This window comes from Canis aureus, chromosome 23 (genome assembly GCF_053574225.1).
Source record: "Canis aureus isolate CA01 chromosome 23, VMU_Caureus_v.1.0, whole genome shotgun sequence".
In the NCBI taxonomy this organism is placed as follows: domain Eukaryota; kingdom Metazoa; phylum Chordata; class Mammalia; order Carnivora; family Canidae; genus Canis; species Canis aureus.
In genome coordinates this window covers 13,354,682-13,372,346 of record NC_135633.1, presented here as the reverse complement: position 1 = coordinate 13,372,346, position 17,665 = coordinate 13,354,682, and the positions used below count along the sequence as shown (strand labels likewise).

Below are 17,665 nucleotides of genomic sequence, written 5' to 3'. Positions count from 1 at the left end.
GGCGAGACATTTTTTTTTTTAAGATTTTATTTATTTATTCATAGACACAGAGAGAGAGGCAGAGACACAGGCAGAGGGAGAAGCAGGCTCCATGCAGGGAGCCCGATGTGGGACTCGATCCCGGGTCTCCAGGATCACACTCCAGGCTGCAGGCGGCGCCAAACCACTGCGCCAACGGGGCTGCCCTAGGCGGGACATTTAAAGAAATCTTCTGACTCCTCATTGGTTGACCACAAAATTATACTGACATGGGGGTGACTTACAGAAGTCAACCTTAAAAAATAAATCAAGAACTTACAGGAGAAGAAGGGGAAAAAAAAAAAAAAAAAAAAAAAACAGCCAGCAAAGAACTCACTGACTATATGGGTCAGAGAAAACAGAATCTACATAATTAGTCCAGGAAAGTCATTCAACAGCCAGACACAAGAAACCAGACACAAATCAACAAAACAAGCCTTGGGTGTGGGAGGGATCTGATGCCAGAATTGTTAAATATATTATATAAAATGTCCAGTTTTCAACAAAAAAATATGAAACATGCAAAGAAACAAATTTTTGCCAACAGAAAATTTCCCTAATTGGGCTTAGATTTGGACTTAATAGGTAATAACTTAAATCTGTTATTATAAATATGTTTAAAGTACTAGTGGAAACCATATCTAAAAATTTTTTTAATTTTATTATTTTGAGAGACAGAGCCCAAGTGAGGAGGAGAGGGAGAGGGAGAAGCAGACTCCTGCTGAGCAGGGAGCCCTACCCAGGGCTTGATCCTAGGACCCCAAGATCATGACCTAAGCCAAAGGCAGGTGTTTATCCTGCTAAGCCACCCAGGCACCCCTATCTACAGTATTTAAGAAGAATTATGACAACAGTGTCTCATCAAAGAGAGAATATAGAGAACTAGAAATTATAAAATGAAACTATAAAATAATTTTAATAGTTATAAAATAATTTCCACCTCTACTTAATATTAGATTGGAGGTTCTAGACATAGCATTTGGGTAAGAAGGAATAAAAGGAACAAGTAAAACTATATTTGCAGATGACATCATGTAGAAATTCATTAAAATCTGAAGAAATTCATTAAAATCTACTATAAACCAATAAGGAAACTTATCAGTATGGTAGGATACAGGATCTCAATGCAAAAATAAATTGTATTTCTATACACTATCAATGAATATGCAAACTGAAATTAAGAAAATAATTCCATGGACAGTTATTAGTAAAAAAAAATGAAATACTTGGAATAGATTTAACAAAAGAGCATAAGACTTGTACACTGAAAACTATAAAACATTGTTGAGAGAAATTAAAGGTCTAAATAAATATAAAAATACCCTGTGTTTGTGGATCAGAAAATGTAATATTGTTAAGATGGCAATACTCTCCACATTGTTCTAGATTTCATGCTATCTTTATCATGTTCTGAGCTTGTTTCTTTGCAGAAATTGACAAGCTTATCATAAAATTCATATGGAGGGGCACCTGGGTGGCTCAGTCAGTTAAGCATCTGCTTTCAGCTCAGATCATGATCTCCAGGTCCTGTGATGGAGCCCTGTGTGGGCCTCCTTGCTCAGGAGATAGTTTGCTTCCCTCCCTCCCTCTCCCTCTACTCCTCCCCCCCAACTTGTGCTCATGCGCTCGCTCTCTCTCTCTTTCTCTCTCTCTCTCTAATAAATAAAATCTTTTTTTTTTTAATAAATAAAATCTTAAAAAATAATTCAAGTGGAAATTCAGGGCACCCAGAAGAGCTAAAACAAATTTTAATAAAAAAGGAGAAATTGGAGGACTCTCACTTTCAAGTTTAAAACTTATTACCAAGCTATAGTAATCGAGATTGGTACTGGGATCTTCCGGGGACGGCGTCCATAGGTGTTCAGAATGGTTCAGCATTTGACATGCTGTCGTAGGCTGTCCTACAGCCTCTAACAAAATTAGGCTGTCCGGAACCCCTGGTAATAGAATCGTTTACCTTTATACCAAGAAGGTTGGGAAAGCACCAATGTCTTCATGTGGCATGTGCCCAGGCCAACTTTGAGGAGTTCTTGCTGTGAGACCTAAAGTCCTTATGAGATTGTCTAAAACGAAAAAACACATCAGCAGGCCTGTGGTGGTTCCATGTGTGCTAAGTGACAGGATCAAGCGTGCTTTCCTTATTGAGGAGCAGAAAATCGTTGTGCAAGTGTTGAAGGCACAAGCACAGAGTCAGAAAGCTAACTTTAAATAATGAAACTTTTTTGAGTAATTAAAAAAACTCAAAACTTTTTTGAGTGAGAAAAAAAAGATTGATACTGGCAAAAGGATATTCCGTCTCAATGGGATAGAATTGAAAGTCTAGAAACAAATCCTTACGTGGTCAACTGATTTTCAACAGGGGTGCCAAGATGATTCAGTGGGGGAAAGAACCAGTGTTTTTAACAAATGGCGCTGAGACAACTGGATATACATAGGAAAAAGAAAGAATTTGGAATCCTACCTGTTATTCATAATTAAAAATTAACACAAATGCATCATAGACTCAACTGTAAGAATTAAAACTAGTAGAAGAAAACAGAAAATGTTTGTGACTGGGTATTGAATACAGTGTTCTGATATGTGATACCAAAAGCACAGTTCATGAATGAGAAAGCCTAATCATTGGAATTCATTAAAATTAAAAACATTTGTATTTTTACAGACACCTAAAGAAAGTCAAAACACAGGTTGGGAGAAAATATTTACAAATCATATATTTGATAGTGGCCTTGTATCCAGAATATACAAAGATGTCCTACAACTCAGTAATAAAAAGACAAATGACCTCATTAAAAAATGAGCAGGAGATCTGAATAGATCTTTCTCCAGAGAAGATATACCAGTGGCCCATACCACATGAAAAGATGTTCAATATCATTAATCATTAGGGAAATGCAAATCAAAACCGCACTAACTCAAGACTTCATACCCACTGTGAGCTCTGTAATTTTAAAGACAGACAAGAACAAGTGGTAAAAAATGTTCAGAAGTGGGAACACGATGCATCGATGGGAAAGTGAAATGCTACAGCCACTTTGGAAGACAATTTGATAGTTCAGTCCTTGAGCAGAGAAATAAAATTGTGCTATATTCATGCATACAATTTTATATGGCATTGAAAATCAGAGAACTTCAATCTTATGCAACTGCCTGGAAATATCTTTTTAAAATGTAAGCAAAGCATAGAAGCATTTATATTTACTGTCTAATTCTGTTTACAAAGTTAAAAAAAAAAGCAAAACTAATCTCAATTGTTAAAAAAATATGTACTCACATGGCACCTTTTCACATGGTGAAAAGGAAGAAAAGCAATACCATGCAAGTCAAAATAATGATTTCCTTTAATGAGAGGTAGTAGTTAGAAGACAGGTTTCTGATCTCTGTCTTAGCTTGAGTGGTGAGTGTTCCTATTGTTCATTTTCTGTATGTGTGTTATATTTCACACTAAAAAAGGTTTAAAATAAAAATGGTGAATCTGTATTATAGAAAGCATTTTTTTAAGAGTTGCTAGGTTTTTCTGTTATGTCAACTTTCTACCCTAAGATTATGTTCCCGTTCTTCTTATTAGCCTGTCTGTCAGGATATTGGACACTCACTAGTATAATTAGAGAAACGGGGGCTAAAAATTGGAACCTTAGTTTCCAGTTAGTAACTAATCGTTATGACAGGAAAGACTCTTCTTGTGTCTTTTCTTGTCCTCAGAGGAAACTTCCTCTTCTAAAACATTAAATTGGTTGACCAGATTTTTAAAGATCCCATTCGGCTCTAACACTGTATGAAAGTATAGGAGCCTCTAAATAAATCAATCTGATAGAACAGTAGTGGCAGCTCTAGAGGAGTATGATCTCACAGTGTTAATTAAATCAAGTTTTTAGACTTTTTTTGTAGGTTTTTTTTTTTTTGTACCCCACATGTGAAATGAAAATATTACTTACAAAGTTATTAAGATAACACATTGTATTAAATAAAATAGCACCTTGTTAGCATTTCCGGACAACTAATATGATGTGTGTGTATGTATTTACAGAGAGAGCTAGAGTTGGAGGGATGGGTTTATTTTAAAGAATTGGTTTGCAAGATTGTGAGAGTTGGCAGGTTTGAGATTTGAAGGGCAGGCTGTCCAGCTAGAAGTACCAGCAGGAGTTGATACCGTAGTCCTGCACCTGAAGGCAGTCTGGAGGCAAAATTCCTTCTTCTTTGGAGGACCTCAGTCTTTCCTTATAAAGCCTTCAACCAATTGGATGAGACCCACACACATTAGGGAGGATCATCCGCTATACTCAGTTTACTGACTTGAATGTTAATCACCTCTGAAAAATACTTTCCAGCCACTTCTAGCCTGGTGTTGACCAAACAGCTGGACACCATAGATAGCCTAGCCACGTAAAATTGACTGTAAACTGACACGTAAAATTAACTGTCACACAGATCTGTGTTTATACCACTATGTCTGAAAAAATCCTAGCTCCTTGATAACTGTGTTTGCTTTCCCCTCTGATTCACACTTTACTTGGATCTTTATTTCCAAATAAAAATTTTAATCTGCCTACTTTTCTCCAGATATACCCATTCCACCTTAATTCAGGGCACTCAGTGAAGGTTTTTGGAGCAAATCAATAGCATTAGAGATGTATTTCTGAAGCACTCTGGCTTTTTTTTTTTTTTTTTTTTAATTTTAGTGCTTAGCACTTGTTTGTATTCTCCACTAATCTTTAGGTTTGTTGAGTTGCAGGGATGTTATCTTTTTCTCCATTGTGAAACCCAGCACATTTTCCACCATATAGTGGGCTTTCAAGTATTTGTTAAATGAATGAATGAACTGGACATACTTGGATATATTTTGAAAAGGGATCAGCTGTCGTGTTAACATAATTTTTCATTGCTCAACTTGCTAATTGCTGTTAAGAACTTTGGTTCCTCAGTAAAATTTGGCAGCAATACTTTGTTCATGTGGATAATAAGCTGATAGGGATATAAAATATGAAAGATAAAGACCACTGTGACTTAAGAAAATGTGTGCCACACTTTGTACATTTTAGGTACACTTTTTAATATCTGTGCCATCCTGCCACAAGGTATTTATTTCACACTCACTGATGATGGCAGATATGGTCTATATTCTGCTTAAATGCCTATCATGTCTTGAAGATAGCTCCACCTGGAAATCTGTTTTATCATTTAATTATAAATGCTTTTTTTAAGGAAGGAAAATGTTCTTTATAAATACACACAGACATTAAACACCTACCTATGCATACATACTTATTTATTTAATAAATAAATAAATGCATTTATTTATTATTTATAAATTATTTATAAATTTATTTATATATTATTTATATATATGATTTATAAATAATAATTATTTATTTATTATTTATTTAATACTCTTTCCTCTCTTTTAATTTTTTAAGGTGCTTTTCCCAGCCTGAGCCCTGTGAATTCTCCAAGCCATGGACCAGTGTCTGCTGGCTCTCTAACCAATCAATCACCTATAGAATTTCCTGACACTGCCAATTTTCTTGCTAAGCCAGGTGTTATTTTACACAGATCTCTGGGCAGTGCACCCAACTCACCAGATATTTACCAGCAACTTAGAAATTCGGATAGCAGTTTATGTAACAGGTAAGTTTCCCAAATGTTCATTATTTCTATTTCAAAATATAGGTTATTTTAATAAAGTATTACTAGTTTTCTATTATAACTAGTTGATGTATTAAAACTTTTATCTTTACTGAGTAGTTTTTATTCTTAATACACTTTTTCTCATTTTAGTGCAAGTATTTGTTTTCCAATTAAGTGATTGCTATCTGAGGGGATATATAGTGGTATTCCATCTCAAGATACCAGTAAATAATGAGAATTACTTTGGTATATTGTACCTTAGTACCCAGTTCATATGGTGTTTGTCTTTATTTCTCCATTTTTTATCAGTAATAAGTGTTTACCAGACCTTAGGGTTGACTTTCAAAAGATGTTATTTTCTTCAGGGACATAGGATGCCTTCCAAGATAAAGCCTACTTATTAAGTTTATAGAGAGATTGGAATTGTACATTGTTTTGCTGTTAGGATCTTTAAAAATTAAGCAGATTTTCTATTTGTGTTTAGGGAAAAATTTGTTTGCCTCATTTATAAAGGTATATTTATCTGTTTTATTCTATAAGCTGTGGACATCAAATATTGAAATATGTTTCAACATCTGAATCTGAGTCTGGTACAGACTGCCACAATGGGAAGTCAGGTGAGATTGCAAAAGTCATGTGTGTTTGAATTTCGGAGCAATTTCTTACATTGTTTTAGAAGTAAATAAATGAGTGAGTTTGACTTCAGTTTATCTATCTTTAAAATGAAGATGTAATGTTTTATATACTTAGGAAATAAGTAGAGGAGTTACTAGGAACAAGTTAAAAATAACATGATAAAAGTGTTTTGAAGACTAAAATGTGCTGCACAAATGAATGTGGTCTTTTCAAGTTATGGCTAGGGTTCATAAACAATGAAATTAATTATGTTAATGTTGAACTATCTAAGCCCAAAAGGGTTTGCATACATTTTTTATGGCATAGAAAGAAGTTGTTTTAAAATTTAATTTGTAAAAAAAAATAAAAAAATAAAATAAAATTTAATTTGTTATACCATTCTGAAACATTTAATATCCTCAAACAAGAAATATTGTTGGTAATAAAATTACGGTTATTTTAGAACCTTAAAAAATGGATGACCCTGGCATATAGTGATAGTTAACTAGGTAACTCAGACCATCATTCCCCCCTGAAAGTAGCTAGAAAAGCCAGACCAAAAAAAAAAAAAAAAGAAAAAGAAAAGCCAGACAAGTTGTTAGCAATAAAAATGTGCTTAAAACCATTGAAAACTAACAAGTTCCTCAGAATTACCAGTATGAGATCTGGAGGAGGATAGAAATTCACAAAAATGAGCCTGGAGTTTGGAGCTATCAGAACGGTATTTGCTCCTTCCGGAGAGGCCAGTGATTAATAGAATGAGCAGTCTTTTGGGTAGTTCTGTGGGATTAGGGAGACAGAGATTAGAGTTGAAGATTTACCAGAGTAGGGATAATTTGGTAAACTCTGTAGCCCTGCACCCTATGAATAAAGGTAAACCAGAAATAAATAGGCCCTACAGGGGTTTTACATGCTATAAAAGTCACCCTTTTATTTTTTTTATTATTTTTTTAATTGAAGTTTGATTTGCCAGCATATAACACCCAGTGCTCATCCCATCAAGTGCCCTCCTCAGTGCCCGTCACCCAGTTACCCCATCTTCCCGCCCTCCTTCCCTTCTGCAACCCTTTGTTTCCCAGAGTTAAGAGTTTCTCATGGTTTGTCTCCCTCTTTAATTTTTCCCACTCAGTTCCCTCCTTTCCCTTATAATCCCTTTCACTATTTCTTATATTCCACATATGAGTGAAACCATATGATGATTGTCCTTCTCTGATTGACTTACTTCACTCCTCATAATACCCTCCAGTTCCATCCATGTGAAGCAAATGGTGGGTATTCGTCCTTTCTGGTGGCTGAGGAATATTCCAATGTATATATACCACATCTTCTTTATCCATTCATCTCTAGAAAACAGTGTGGGGGTTCCTCAAAGAGTTAAAAATAGAGTTACCCTACGACCCAGCAATTGCACTACTGGGGTATTTACGCCAAAGATACAGATGTAGTGAAACTCCAGGACACCTGTACCCCAATGTTTATAGCAGCAGTACCCACAATTGCCAAATTGTGGAAGGAGCCATGATGTCCTTCGACAAAAGTCACCCTTTTAAAATGTACAATTCAGTAGGTTTTGGTTCTTACATTATATAAAACACACACTTGCGCCACGCGCGCGCACGCACACACACACACAGAAAAGACCAGTCCTTCACAAACTCTTCCAAAAAATAGAATAGGAGGGAAAACTTCCCAACTCCTTCTGTAGGACTAATATTATCCTGATGTCATAACATTCAACCCACTTCCAAGAAGACTATAGACCAATATGTGTATAGACACAGCAATCCTTAACAAAATAATATTAAACTGAATCCAGCAACACAGGAAATGGTCACACTGTGACCAAGCAGTATTTATCCCAGGAATGCAAGAGTAGTTTAACATTTGAAAATCAATCAATGTAATACACTATATTAATAGAACAAAGGGGGAGAAAAACACATGATAATCTAAATAGGTGCAGAAAAATCATTTGATAAAATATGATACTCTTTCATGATAAAAAGATTCAGGAGAGTTATAGCAAGGAAGTTCTTCAGTATGAATAAAGGGCCTCTTTGAAAAATACACACCTAAACGTCATTCTTAATAGAAGAAGACTGATTCTTTCTCCCTAGGATCAAGAACAAGAGGGATGCCTGGCTCAGTAGTGGATGCCTTCAGCTCAGGGCGTGATCTTGGGTTCCTGGGATCAAGTCCCACATCGGGCTTCCTGCATGGAGCCTGCTTTTCCCTCTGCCTATGTCTTTGCCTTTCTCTCTTTGTCTCTCATGAATACGTAAGTAAAATTGTAAAAAAAAAAAAAAAAAAAAAAAGAACAAGATAAAGATTTTTTATTTCAGCACTTGTAATCAACATGGTACTGGTGATTCTCACCAGGAAAATTAGAAAGAAAAAGAAAAAGAAATAAAGGCATCCTGAATAAAAGTAAAGAAATGAAACTGTCCCATATTCATAGATCATATGAACCTTTGTGTAGGAAATCCCAAAGAATACACATACACACACTACAACCAATAAAACAGTTTAACAGAGGCAAGATGCAAGATCAGTGACAAAGTTAACTATTTCTGTATACTAGCAATGAACCATCATAAATTGAAATTAACATTTCCATTCATAATAGTATTAATAAGAATGATGTAGTTAGAATAAACTTAAAAGAAGAGGAAGATTTATAAACTGAAAGCTACAAAACACTGTTGATAGAAATTAGAGAAAATCTAAATAAATGGAGAGGCACTTCATATTAAAAGATTGGGAAACTCAGTATTGTCAGTACTGTTCTCCCAAATCGATCTATAAATTCAGTGTAGTCCTTATCAACTTATAGCAGGTTTTTTTGATAAAAATTGACAAGTTGTTCTTAAATTTAGACAATGACCAACAATAGTCAAAACTATTTGGAAAAAGAATGAATTTGGGAGACTGACACTACCTGATTTCAAAACTTATAAAACCACTGTAATTAAGATAGTGAGGTATTGGCACAAAGATGGGCCTGTAGATCATTGGAACAAAAAACTGCAAGTCCAAAAATAGATTCTTGCATTTATGGTCAATTGAATTTTGATATAGAAGCCAGACAATTCAAAAGAGAAAGGATAGTTTTTTTCACCAAATGGGGCCAAGACAAGTGGATATCCACTTGTCAAAGAAAGACTCTGGACTCTTACACACAAAAAGTGCATAATCTAGACTGTCTACACAAAAAGTAACTCAAAATATATCATAGACCTAAGTGTAAGAGTTAAAACTTTGAAACTTGTAGAAGAAAATATAGGATACAGTGTTTGTAACCTTGAGTCGAATAAAGCATTCTTAGATATAATACCAAAAGCACAACCCATGAAAGAAAAAAAAATGACAAATTAGGCTTCAGCAAAATTAAAAACTTTTGCACTTCAAAAGACAACAAGAAAATGAAAAGACAAACCACAGATTGAGAGAAAATATTTGGAAGTGATACATCTTATTAGGTCTTATATCTATAATATATAAAAAAATTGTAATTCAGTATTAAGAAGTCAACTCAAAAAATGGGCAAAAGATGTCTGATATTGTGGTCTAAGTTATTTGGAGAAGGATATAAACAAATGGTTAATGAACACAAGAAAAGATAATGAACATCGTTAGTTATTAAGGAAATGCAAATTATACAATGAGATACTACACTGAAACTAGAATAACTATAATTAAAAAGATAATACCAAGTATTAGCAAGGATGCAGAGAAATTAGAGTCTTTGTGCATTGCTGATGAGAGTATAAAATGGTTCGCTACTTTGGGAAACATTCTGACAGTTTCTCTAAAAGTTACTGGGTGGCTCAGTCATTAAGAGTCTGTCTTAGGCTCAGGTCCTGACCCCAGGGTCATGGGGAGCCTGATTCTTCTCCCGCTTCCTCTGCTGTTCTGCCCACTTGTGCTCTCTGGTTCTCTCTCTCTCTCTCTCTCTCTCTCTCTCTCTCAAATAAATAAAGAATATCTTTAAAAAATAATAAAAGTTATACATAAATTTACCATATCACTCAGTAATATCATGGCTAAGAATTTATCCATGAGAAAGCATATGAGCACTCAAATACAAGATTGTGAATGTTATGACATTATTGATGATGCTGCAAAACTAGAAATGATCCCAGTGTCCGCTAACTTGCGAATGGATATATATCATGTGGTATTATTCATACAATGTAATTTTATTTAGCAATGAAAGGAACAAACTTCTGATACATGCCACTACATGGATAGACTTCAAAACATTATTTTAAGTGAAAGAAGCCAGGCTCAAAAGATTACATATTGTTGTGATTCTCTTTACATGAAATGCTAGAAAAAATGGTGAATTTATAGGGACAATAATCAGAACAGTGATTACCTAGGATGAAAATAGGGATTAAATGTAAATAAGCAAGAGAATACTTTTTGGGGTGATAAGAATGTTCTAAAACTAGATTGTCATAATGATTGTACAACTGTAAATTTAAAATTGTTAAATTATACATTTATAATGGGTGGATTTGTAGTATGTTATTATACTATATACACACATATAGTTCTTTGGATTGACTGGTAGCAGCTGGGAGATTGTCACTTGAGGACTCTCATGTGATTACAGTCAGATATTGGTAAGAGTGACAATCATCTGAAGAAATGATGGCCTGAATTTCCAAGATGGGATTACTCATGTGTCTGTTGACTATTGACTAGCCCATCTAAATATGACTATCTTTGGGCTTCTTCCAACATGTTTGCTGGATTCCAGGAGAGGAGGATGTGATAGCTGCCAGTCAGGTTAATGGCTCAACCCAGAATAGACAAAGAGGTACTTAGGTCATATTCTGTTAATCAGAGCAGTCGTACTGTCTGTCCAGATTCCAGGGGATTAGGAAATAAATGCTTTGTCTTGATGGAGGAATACATTTCAAAAGAATGCAAGGGGGATAGGAGGCAGTATTGTGGGAATCTTTGGAAAAGAAATTATTACATTTATTTCAACTGTTTTTATAACTACTTTATATAAGATATAGTTATTAGTTTGGGTCATTGAAAAGAAAGTATGTAATAAATGTTAAATGTCATTTTTTAGATTGATGGCTATTTTAGAATACTATTATACTAACACTGTCTTGACTTACCGAGAGTAGTTGCATATTCTAAATTTCACTTTTTAAATGTTTTTTGGGCGGAGGGGAATAAAATAATATTTTCCAAAGGATATTATTTCCTGATCATCATTAGTTAATGGCTTTTTTAGTATATTCAGTGTGTTAGATTCAAATTTGACTAAAATTTATGGATCATTTATTTATATGTAGCATCTAGTAAGATAGATGTTATCCTTATTTTTATAGGGGAAGTTGCTTGCCATTATCAAGTACAAAAATCAGGATTTGAACCTAGTTCTTCTGAAACTCAATTCCACTAAATACTCTTAAAAATTCTTTTACATAGAGGAGCCTAAGGCTTAGTTGGTTTAGCATCTAACCTTTGGTTTTGGTTCAGGTCACCTTCTTAGGGTCATGAGATTGAGCCCCATGTGCTCAGTGTGGAGTCTGCCTGAGATTCTCTCCCTCTCCTTTTCCCCCTCCTCCTGCTTGTTGCATACATGCATGCTCTTTCTCAAATAAAATAAATAAAATAAAAATAAATAAAAAATAAAAATAAAATCTTTAAAAAAGAAAAGACTTAAAAAAATTTAATAAAAGACTTTTACTTAGAACAAGCCCCTACATATTGAAAATTAAACTTATAACTTGAGTATTCATACACTTACCATACCTGTGTAATCACTTAGCTCAATAAACTAATAAATAAAATAAATAATAAAATAAAATAAATAAAATATTACCAGCCCCTCAGAATTTCTCCTCATGGCCTCTTCATACTCTCTAAAGATGACATTTGTCTTGGCTATCTGTACTCATATATACCAGTTTTGGTATGTTGTTGGACTTTCCATAAAGAGAATCACATTCAATGTTATATTTTTAAGAATCATTCATGTTATTACATGTGGTTATCATTCTTTCTCTTTGCTCCATAGTGTTCAGCTGTATGAATACACTACATTTATTTATTCTACTGTTGATGGGTTTCAAGGAAGTTTCCTGTTTGTAATATTGCCTACAGGAGACTTCCTTGGTGGCTCAGCAGTTGAACGTCTGCCTTCATGCTCTGGGTGTGATCCTGGAGTTCTGGGATGGAGTCCCACGTCAGGCTCCCTGCATGGAGCCTGCTTCTCCCTCTGCCTGTGTCTCTGCCTCACTCTCTGTGTCTCTCATGAATAAATAAATAAAATTAAAAAACAAAAACAATAAGTAAATAAATAAATAAATAAATAAATAAAATCATTTTAAAAAAATACTGCCAACAGAATGAATATAATTTTTTTTAATGTGAATGAATGCTGTTTAGCTACCAGTGCTATTTCCCTTATCCATGAGATCTGTGTAAAAAAGAATATTATTAATCACATTGGTAGAGAAATAATTCACAATAAATGATACAGTGTTTTAATTTTTAGATGTGCCTTGTCCTCATTCATTTGTAATTATGACTTTAGAGTTTTCATAGCCAAAACTCAGACAATTTAAGATGTTGGACATTGCATAATCAAGTTGCTAAAAAGTTCCTCTTGGTAGGGACTGACTTTTTTTAGTCACTAAAAAAAGAATACTCACTTTTATAAAGAATATTCCACCCCCCCATTCCCATTTATTTTGTCCATGAATAGGTACATCAGGTAAAATATCTGTGTTGCCTGAGCACAAGGTACCTGGGCCACATAGTCCAGTAGGATACAACTTAATAGTGTCATTAGATTGAATGCCAGGGTGGTTCACTTTATATGAAATTTTTTTAAACTTATTTGAGAAAAAGAGCACAAGCAGGGGGAGGAACAGAGGGAGAAGGAGAAGCAGACTCCCTGCTGAGCAGGGAGCCCAATGTGCTCGATCCCAGGTGCTTACTGACTGAGCCACCCAGATGCCTCTATTTGAATATTTTTATAGGTAATTTTCCTTAAAAACTATGCATATAGTTTCTTAATATCACTGTATATATTTTTTGAAAGGTGATGAAGACAACACTGTTCCCCCAAAACAACCATTCAACTGTGCAGAAGTGCAACAAGAAGTGGAAACAGAAAACGGAGACTACAGAAAATTATTTTTGGAAGGTGATAATCACCTAACAGAAGAGGCACAGAATGAACCACAACCAAATGTAAAAGATAAACTTTCCATATGATTATGTTAAGGTGAAATATAATATTAGTTTAGTACTAGTTTCATTATTTTTGCCCAGAACAAGATTTTTAATATAATAGTATTTTTCAATTTTTTTACTGAAAAGTTATTATTAAAGAGAACCTTGGGTTAAAATAATAATTATAGTTGACCCTTGAACAGTGCTGGTATTAGGGGTGCTGACCCTCCGAAACACAGTAAAAAATCCACATATAACTTAACTCCCCCAGAACTTTATTACTGATAACCTTCAGTTGATCAGAAGTCTTACTGATAACATAAACACATCAGTTAACACATATTTTGTGTGTTATATGTACTGTATACTGTATTCTTACAATGAAATAGCTAGAGTGAAGAAAATGCTATTAAAAATCATAAGGAAGAGAAAATGCAGTACTGTATATACTGTACTTACAGTCCTATGAGTACATACTTTATTTACAGAACTGGACTATGAAAAGTCTATGTGTAAGTGGACCTGCATAGTTCACATTTGTGTTGTTCAAGGGTCAAGTGTACTTCTGAATTCTTCATCATCCTAGAACAATAAAGTGTATTTATTGTAAAATGTACAGATTTTTAGTTTTATAGTAGATATATTACTTTGTATGCTGATGTTTTCCTCATCACATGTTTTCCTGTTAACGTGTGAAGAACATGTGCATAAAGCATTAAAAAACATCTTATAGTAGCAGTTTTTTTTGTTCCTAAGTTCAAAATTTAAGCTATTTAGGGGAAAAAAAGTATCCATTCCTTTTGGGAAGTTAAACTAGTAATAAATGCCAGTGTTAAGATAGGAGTCTCTTTTTATTGCCCTTTTAATACTTATAACTTCTAAATGAAAATAGGGGATGATTTTACATTTGTATATAGTGTTTTGGAAATACAGCATTTTCTTTTTAAAAAGCACTGTGAAAATCAGTAAGTCTTCTGACACCTGGAAGAGAAGACATTTTTACATTTTTCTGAAGATAGCATTTTACAAAGAGGAGAACTAGGAAGCACAGGTTATATTTGAGGATAACTTGTATAGAAAATAGTATTAATTAAAAAAAAAGAAAAAAGTATTATTGACCATTTTTTCATTTTCAATTTTAACAATTTTTAGATGTGGATTTAACAATATTTTTTAAAGATAAGATTAAGTAGGTTTGTGTGTTTTTCCCCCTCTGGGTACAGATTGAACAGGAAGCACCACTGGACCTGATTTTAATAGAAGATTATGACTCCTTAATAGAAAAGATGAGCAACTGGAATTTTCAAATATTTGAAGTTGTGGAAAAAATGGGAGATAAATCAGGAAGGATCCTTAGTCAGGTTTGTTTAAAATTTCTACCTTTTAATTATAAATTTTCTTGAATCTTTATAAAACACAGAATCTAAAAATGTGTAATATTGGTTTAGACACAAGTTCAACATTGTTCACTGAATTTTTTTCACAAATGAAGTTTTCAGTAGAAAATCTAAAAAGAGAAACATATATACAAAAACTCATATATAAAAATAATTATATCGCTATATGTATTTTATATAATTTTATTTGAATAAAGGAAAAGTATTTGTTATATATTAGTGGGATTTAATTTTACTATAGAATTAGAGTTACTTTATATTGAACACTGAGGTTGAAAAGGACATGAAAGGTGAGCTAATTCTAACCACTGAAACTTAAGTTTTTTTTTTTCACCTGCCCTCCCTGCACTTTACCCAAGGCCAAATGTTTCACTTCATGCTAGAACCATGGGAAAATAGTTCCTTTTTAACACCCAGAGTCAGTGTTCTCCCTGAGGGGTTCATACAACAGCATCAGATTAACCATCCCAAAATATCACTCTCATTATCTTCAAAGTATTTTATTAATGAAATATACAAACCTAAGGATAATTTATGTGGATGGCATATAGTTTCATCTCACTGAAGTTTTTAGAGACAAAAATGTAATAAATATACTGTTCTGACTTCTGTTAACACCTAGGACTAGAGTAGAATAGAATTCATATGCCCTTTAATAAATTGTAAATAAAATTAAGCTAAAGGGAAAAATGGAAAATTTTTATTTATTTTGTATTTATTTTTTTTTAATTTTATTTATTTATTTATTCATGAAAGAGAGAGAGAGAGAGAGGTGCAGAGACATGGGTAGAGAGAGAAGCAGGCTCCATACAGGGAGCCCGATGTGGGACGTGATCCCGGGTCTCCAGGATCAAGACCTGAGCCAAAGGCAGAAGCTCAACCACTGAGCCACCTGGGCTGCCCAGAGAATGGAAAATTTTTAAAATTGGGACATGGTGTGGTAATCTCTCTTTGGTTTTCAAAAGTTTAGGGTGATATCTTCCTTTTTAATGTTTTGAAAAGAATTTCTTCTAGGAAAGTTTTTTAATAAATTAGTAACTTAAAGACATGGTAACATTCCCAAATGCAGATCACAAAAGCATATGCTGCTCAACTACAAATAGAAATTCTGACTTTATTGTGAATTTTATTTTAATTGACATTTAGGTTATGTATACCTTATTTCAAGACACTGGCTTATTGGAAATATTTAAAATCCCCACTCTACAGTTCATTAACTATTTTCGTGCATTGGAGAATGGCTACCGAGACATTCCTTGTAAGTATCAGCAGATCTTATTATAAGATAATACTGATTTTGAAACTATTATTTTTTCCTTCATTTCTAAACACTTTTTAAATTACATGTTTGGAAAATTTTTAAATAGGGATTTAAAAAAGTAATCTGTATCCTGCTACCTAGAGTTAATGGATTACTATTAACATTTTGGTATATATTCTTTAAAACTTTTTAAAATTCATTTTTCACAAAGTGAATCATAATACAGGTATATATTTATAATGTGCTCTTTCCCATAATTATTATGTGGTATACAGCTTTCTTTGTTAATAATTCTTCATCTAGATACCTTATCTTTTAAATGTTTGGTAACTAAGAGTGTGAGAAAATTCTTGATGTCAAAATATTTGAAATTTATCCACAGAATTTCTGTTTTTAACCGTGTCCTAATTTATGGAATAATTGCTAACGGCTATTTGATTTTATGGTAAAATAGAATTTGAATTTCATAATAGGAAAAGGTACGGTTTTCCTTATACATTTATACATTCTACAGTTTCCCTTTATAAAGACATATTTTGGGAAATCTCTTTTATAAACAACAAATTATCCTTAAATTGGCATAACTCATTAATAATGATACTTAATATGAGTTATATGTACTATAATTTCCACTTATAAGATATGCTTGAAAAACAGTGACTGCATTTTATAAATAAAGTGATACTTTAAAATGGACTTCAAAGAAGGGGAATGGAAAAAAAAGAGGCAATAGAGTCTCCAGGTCCAGTTAGAATATATTAAGAAAAGAGCCTCTGGATCTAACTTTTCTAAATTTTAGTTTCCAGATTTGTAGATGGAAATTACAGTAGTCCTTTCTCTGTAGGTAGTGACAAGCCATGGAAAGCACATATCAGATTTCCTGGCACATAGTAAATGGTCAATAAAAGGTGTTAACTGTATGGATGATTAAGCTCCTTACAGAATGACACCATGTCATTTCGATAGCCTGAATCCTTTTTATTGTGTCATCTGCTGATTCTTACATGGTACTCATTAAATATTTATTGAAGTGTTGAATCCTTATTGAATATCAGCTATGACTATAATCATTAGATCCATGAAGATTCATCCCTGCTGAAAAGTTTATATTATCTACCTTTCACAGGTGAGAAGTAAAAACTCAGAAGAATCTTTCCCAAGATGATAAAACTAGAAATGGCAAAGCTGGGTTTCATTTGTAGGTCTTACCTTTTCACATAGTGATAATTTCAGTAAACCAGTGTTTTCTTAATTACATACTATGTCTCAGACACTGTTTTGGATGTTTTCATATACCATTTTAACATTTAATCCTTATAGCGGGCCTGAGAGATATGTTTCATCCTTTTTTTGGTGTATGTGGCTTTTTTGGTGGGGGGGAGTTCAAGTATCCAGAATTTGTGACTGTTGCCTATGTGCAAGCATGGGTCTCCATAATTCAACACTATTTACATAGTATTTTTAAAGTTACAAAATAGCAACTTTCAGTAAATTTTTCAATGCCTTTCCAGTTAGCCCTTGTTATTTGCCTTTTCTTTGA

The 17,665-nt window shown here is 33.5% G+C and overlaps 1 protein-coding gene and 1 pseudogene across 1 annotated transcript in view; both read left to right on the top strand.

Annotated features, from left to right (window-relative positions):
- The window catches only part of PDE3B (phosphodiesterase 3B), a 167,776-nt gene that overhangs the window by 126,701 nt on the left and 23,410 nt on the right, over positions 1-17,665 (top strand). The window contains exons 6-10 of the mRNA XM_077866391.1: positions 5,433-5,643; positions 6,184-6,260; positions 13,334-13,485; positions 14,691-14,828; positions 16,011-16,122. Coding sequence (XP_077722517.1) covers positions 5,433-5,643; positions 6,184-6,260; positions 13,334-13,485; positions 14,691-14,828; positions 16,011-16,122 — 690 coding nt within the window. The remainder of the gene's footprint in view (positions 1-5,432; positions 5,644-6,183; positions 6,261-13,333; positions 13,486-14,690; positions 14,829-16,010; positions 16,123-17,665) is intronic.
- Positions 1,885-2,230, top strand: LOC144295527 (large ribosomal subunit protein eL34 pseudogene; annotated as a pseudogene).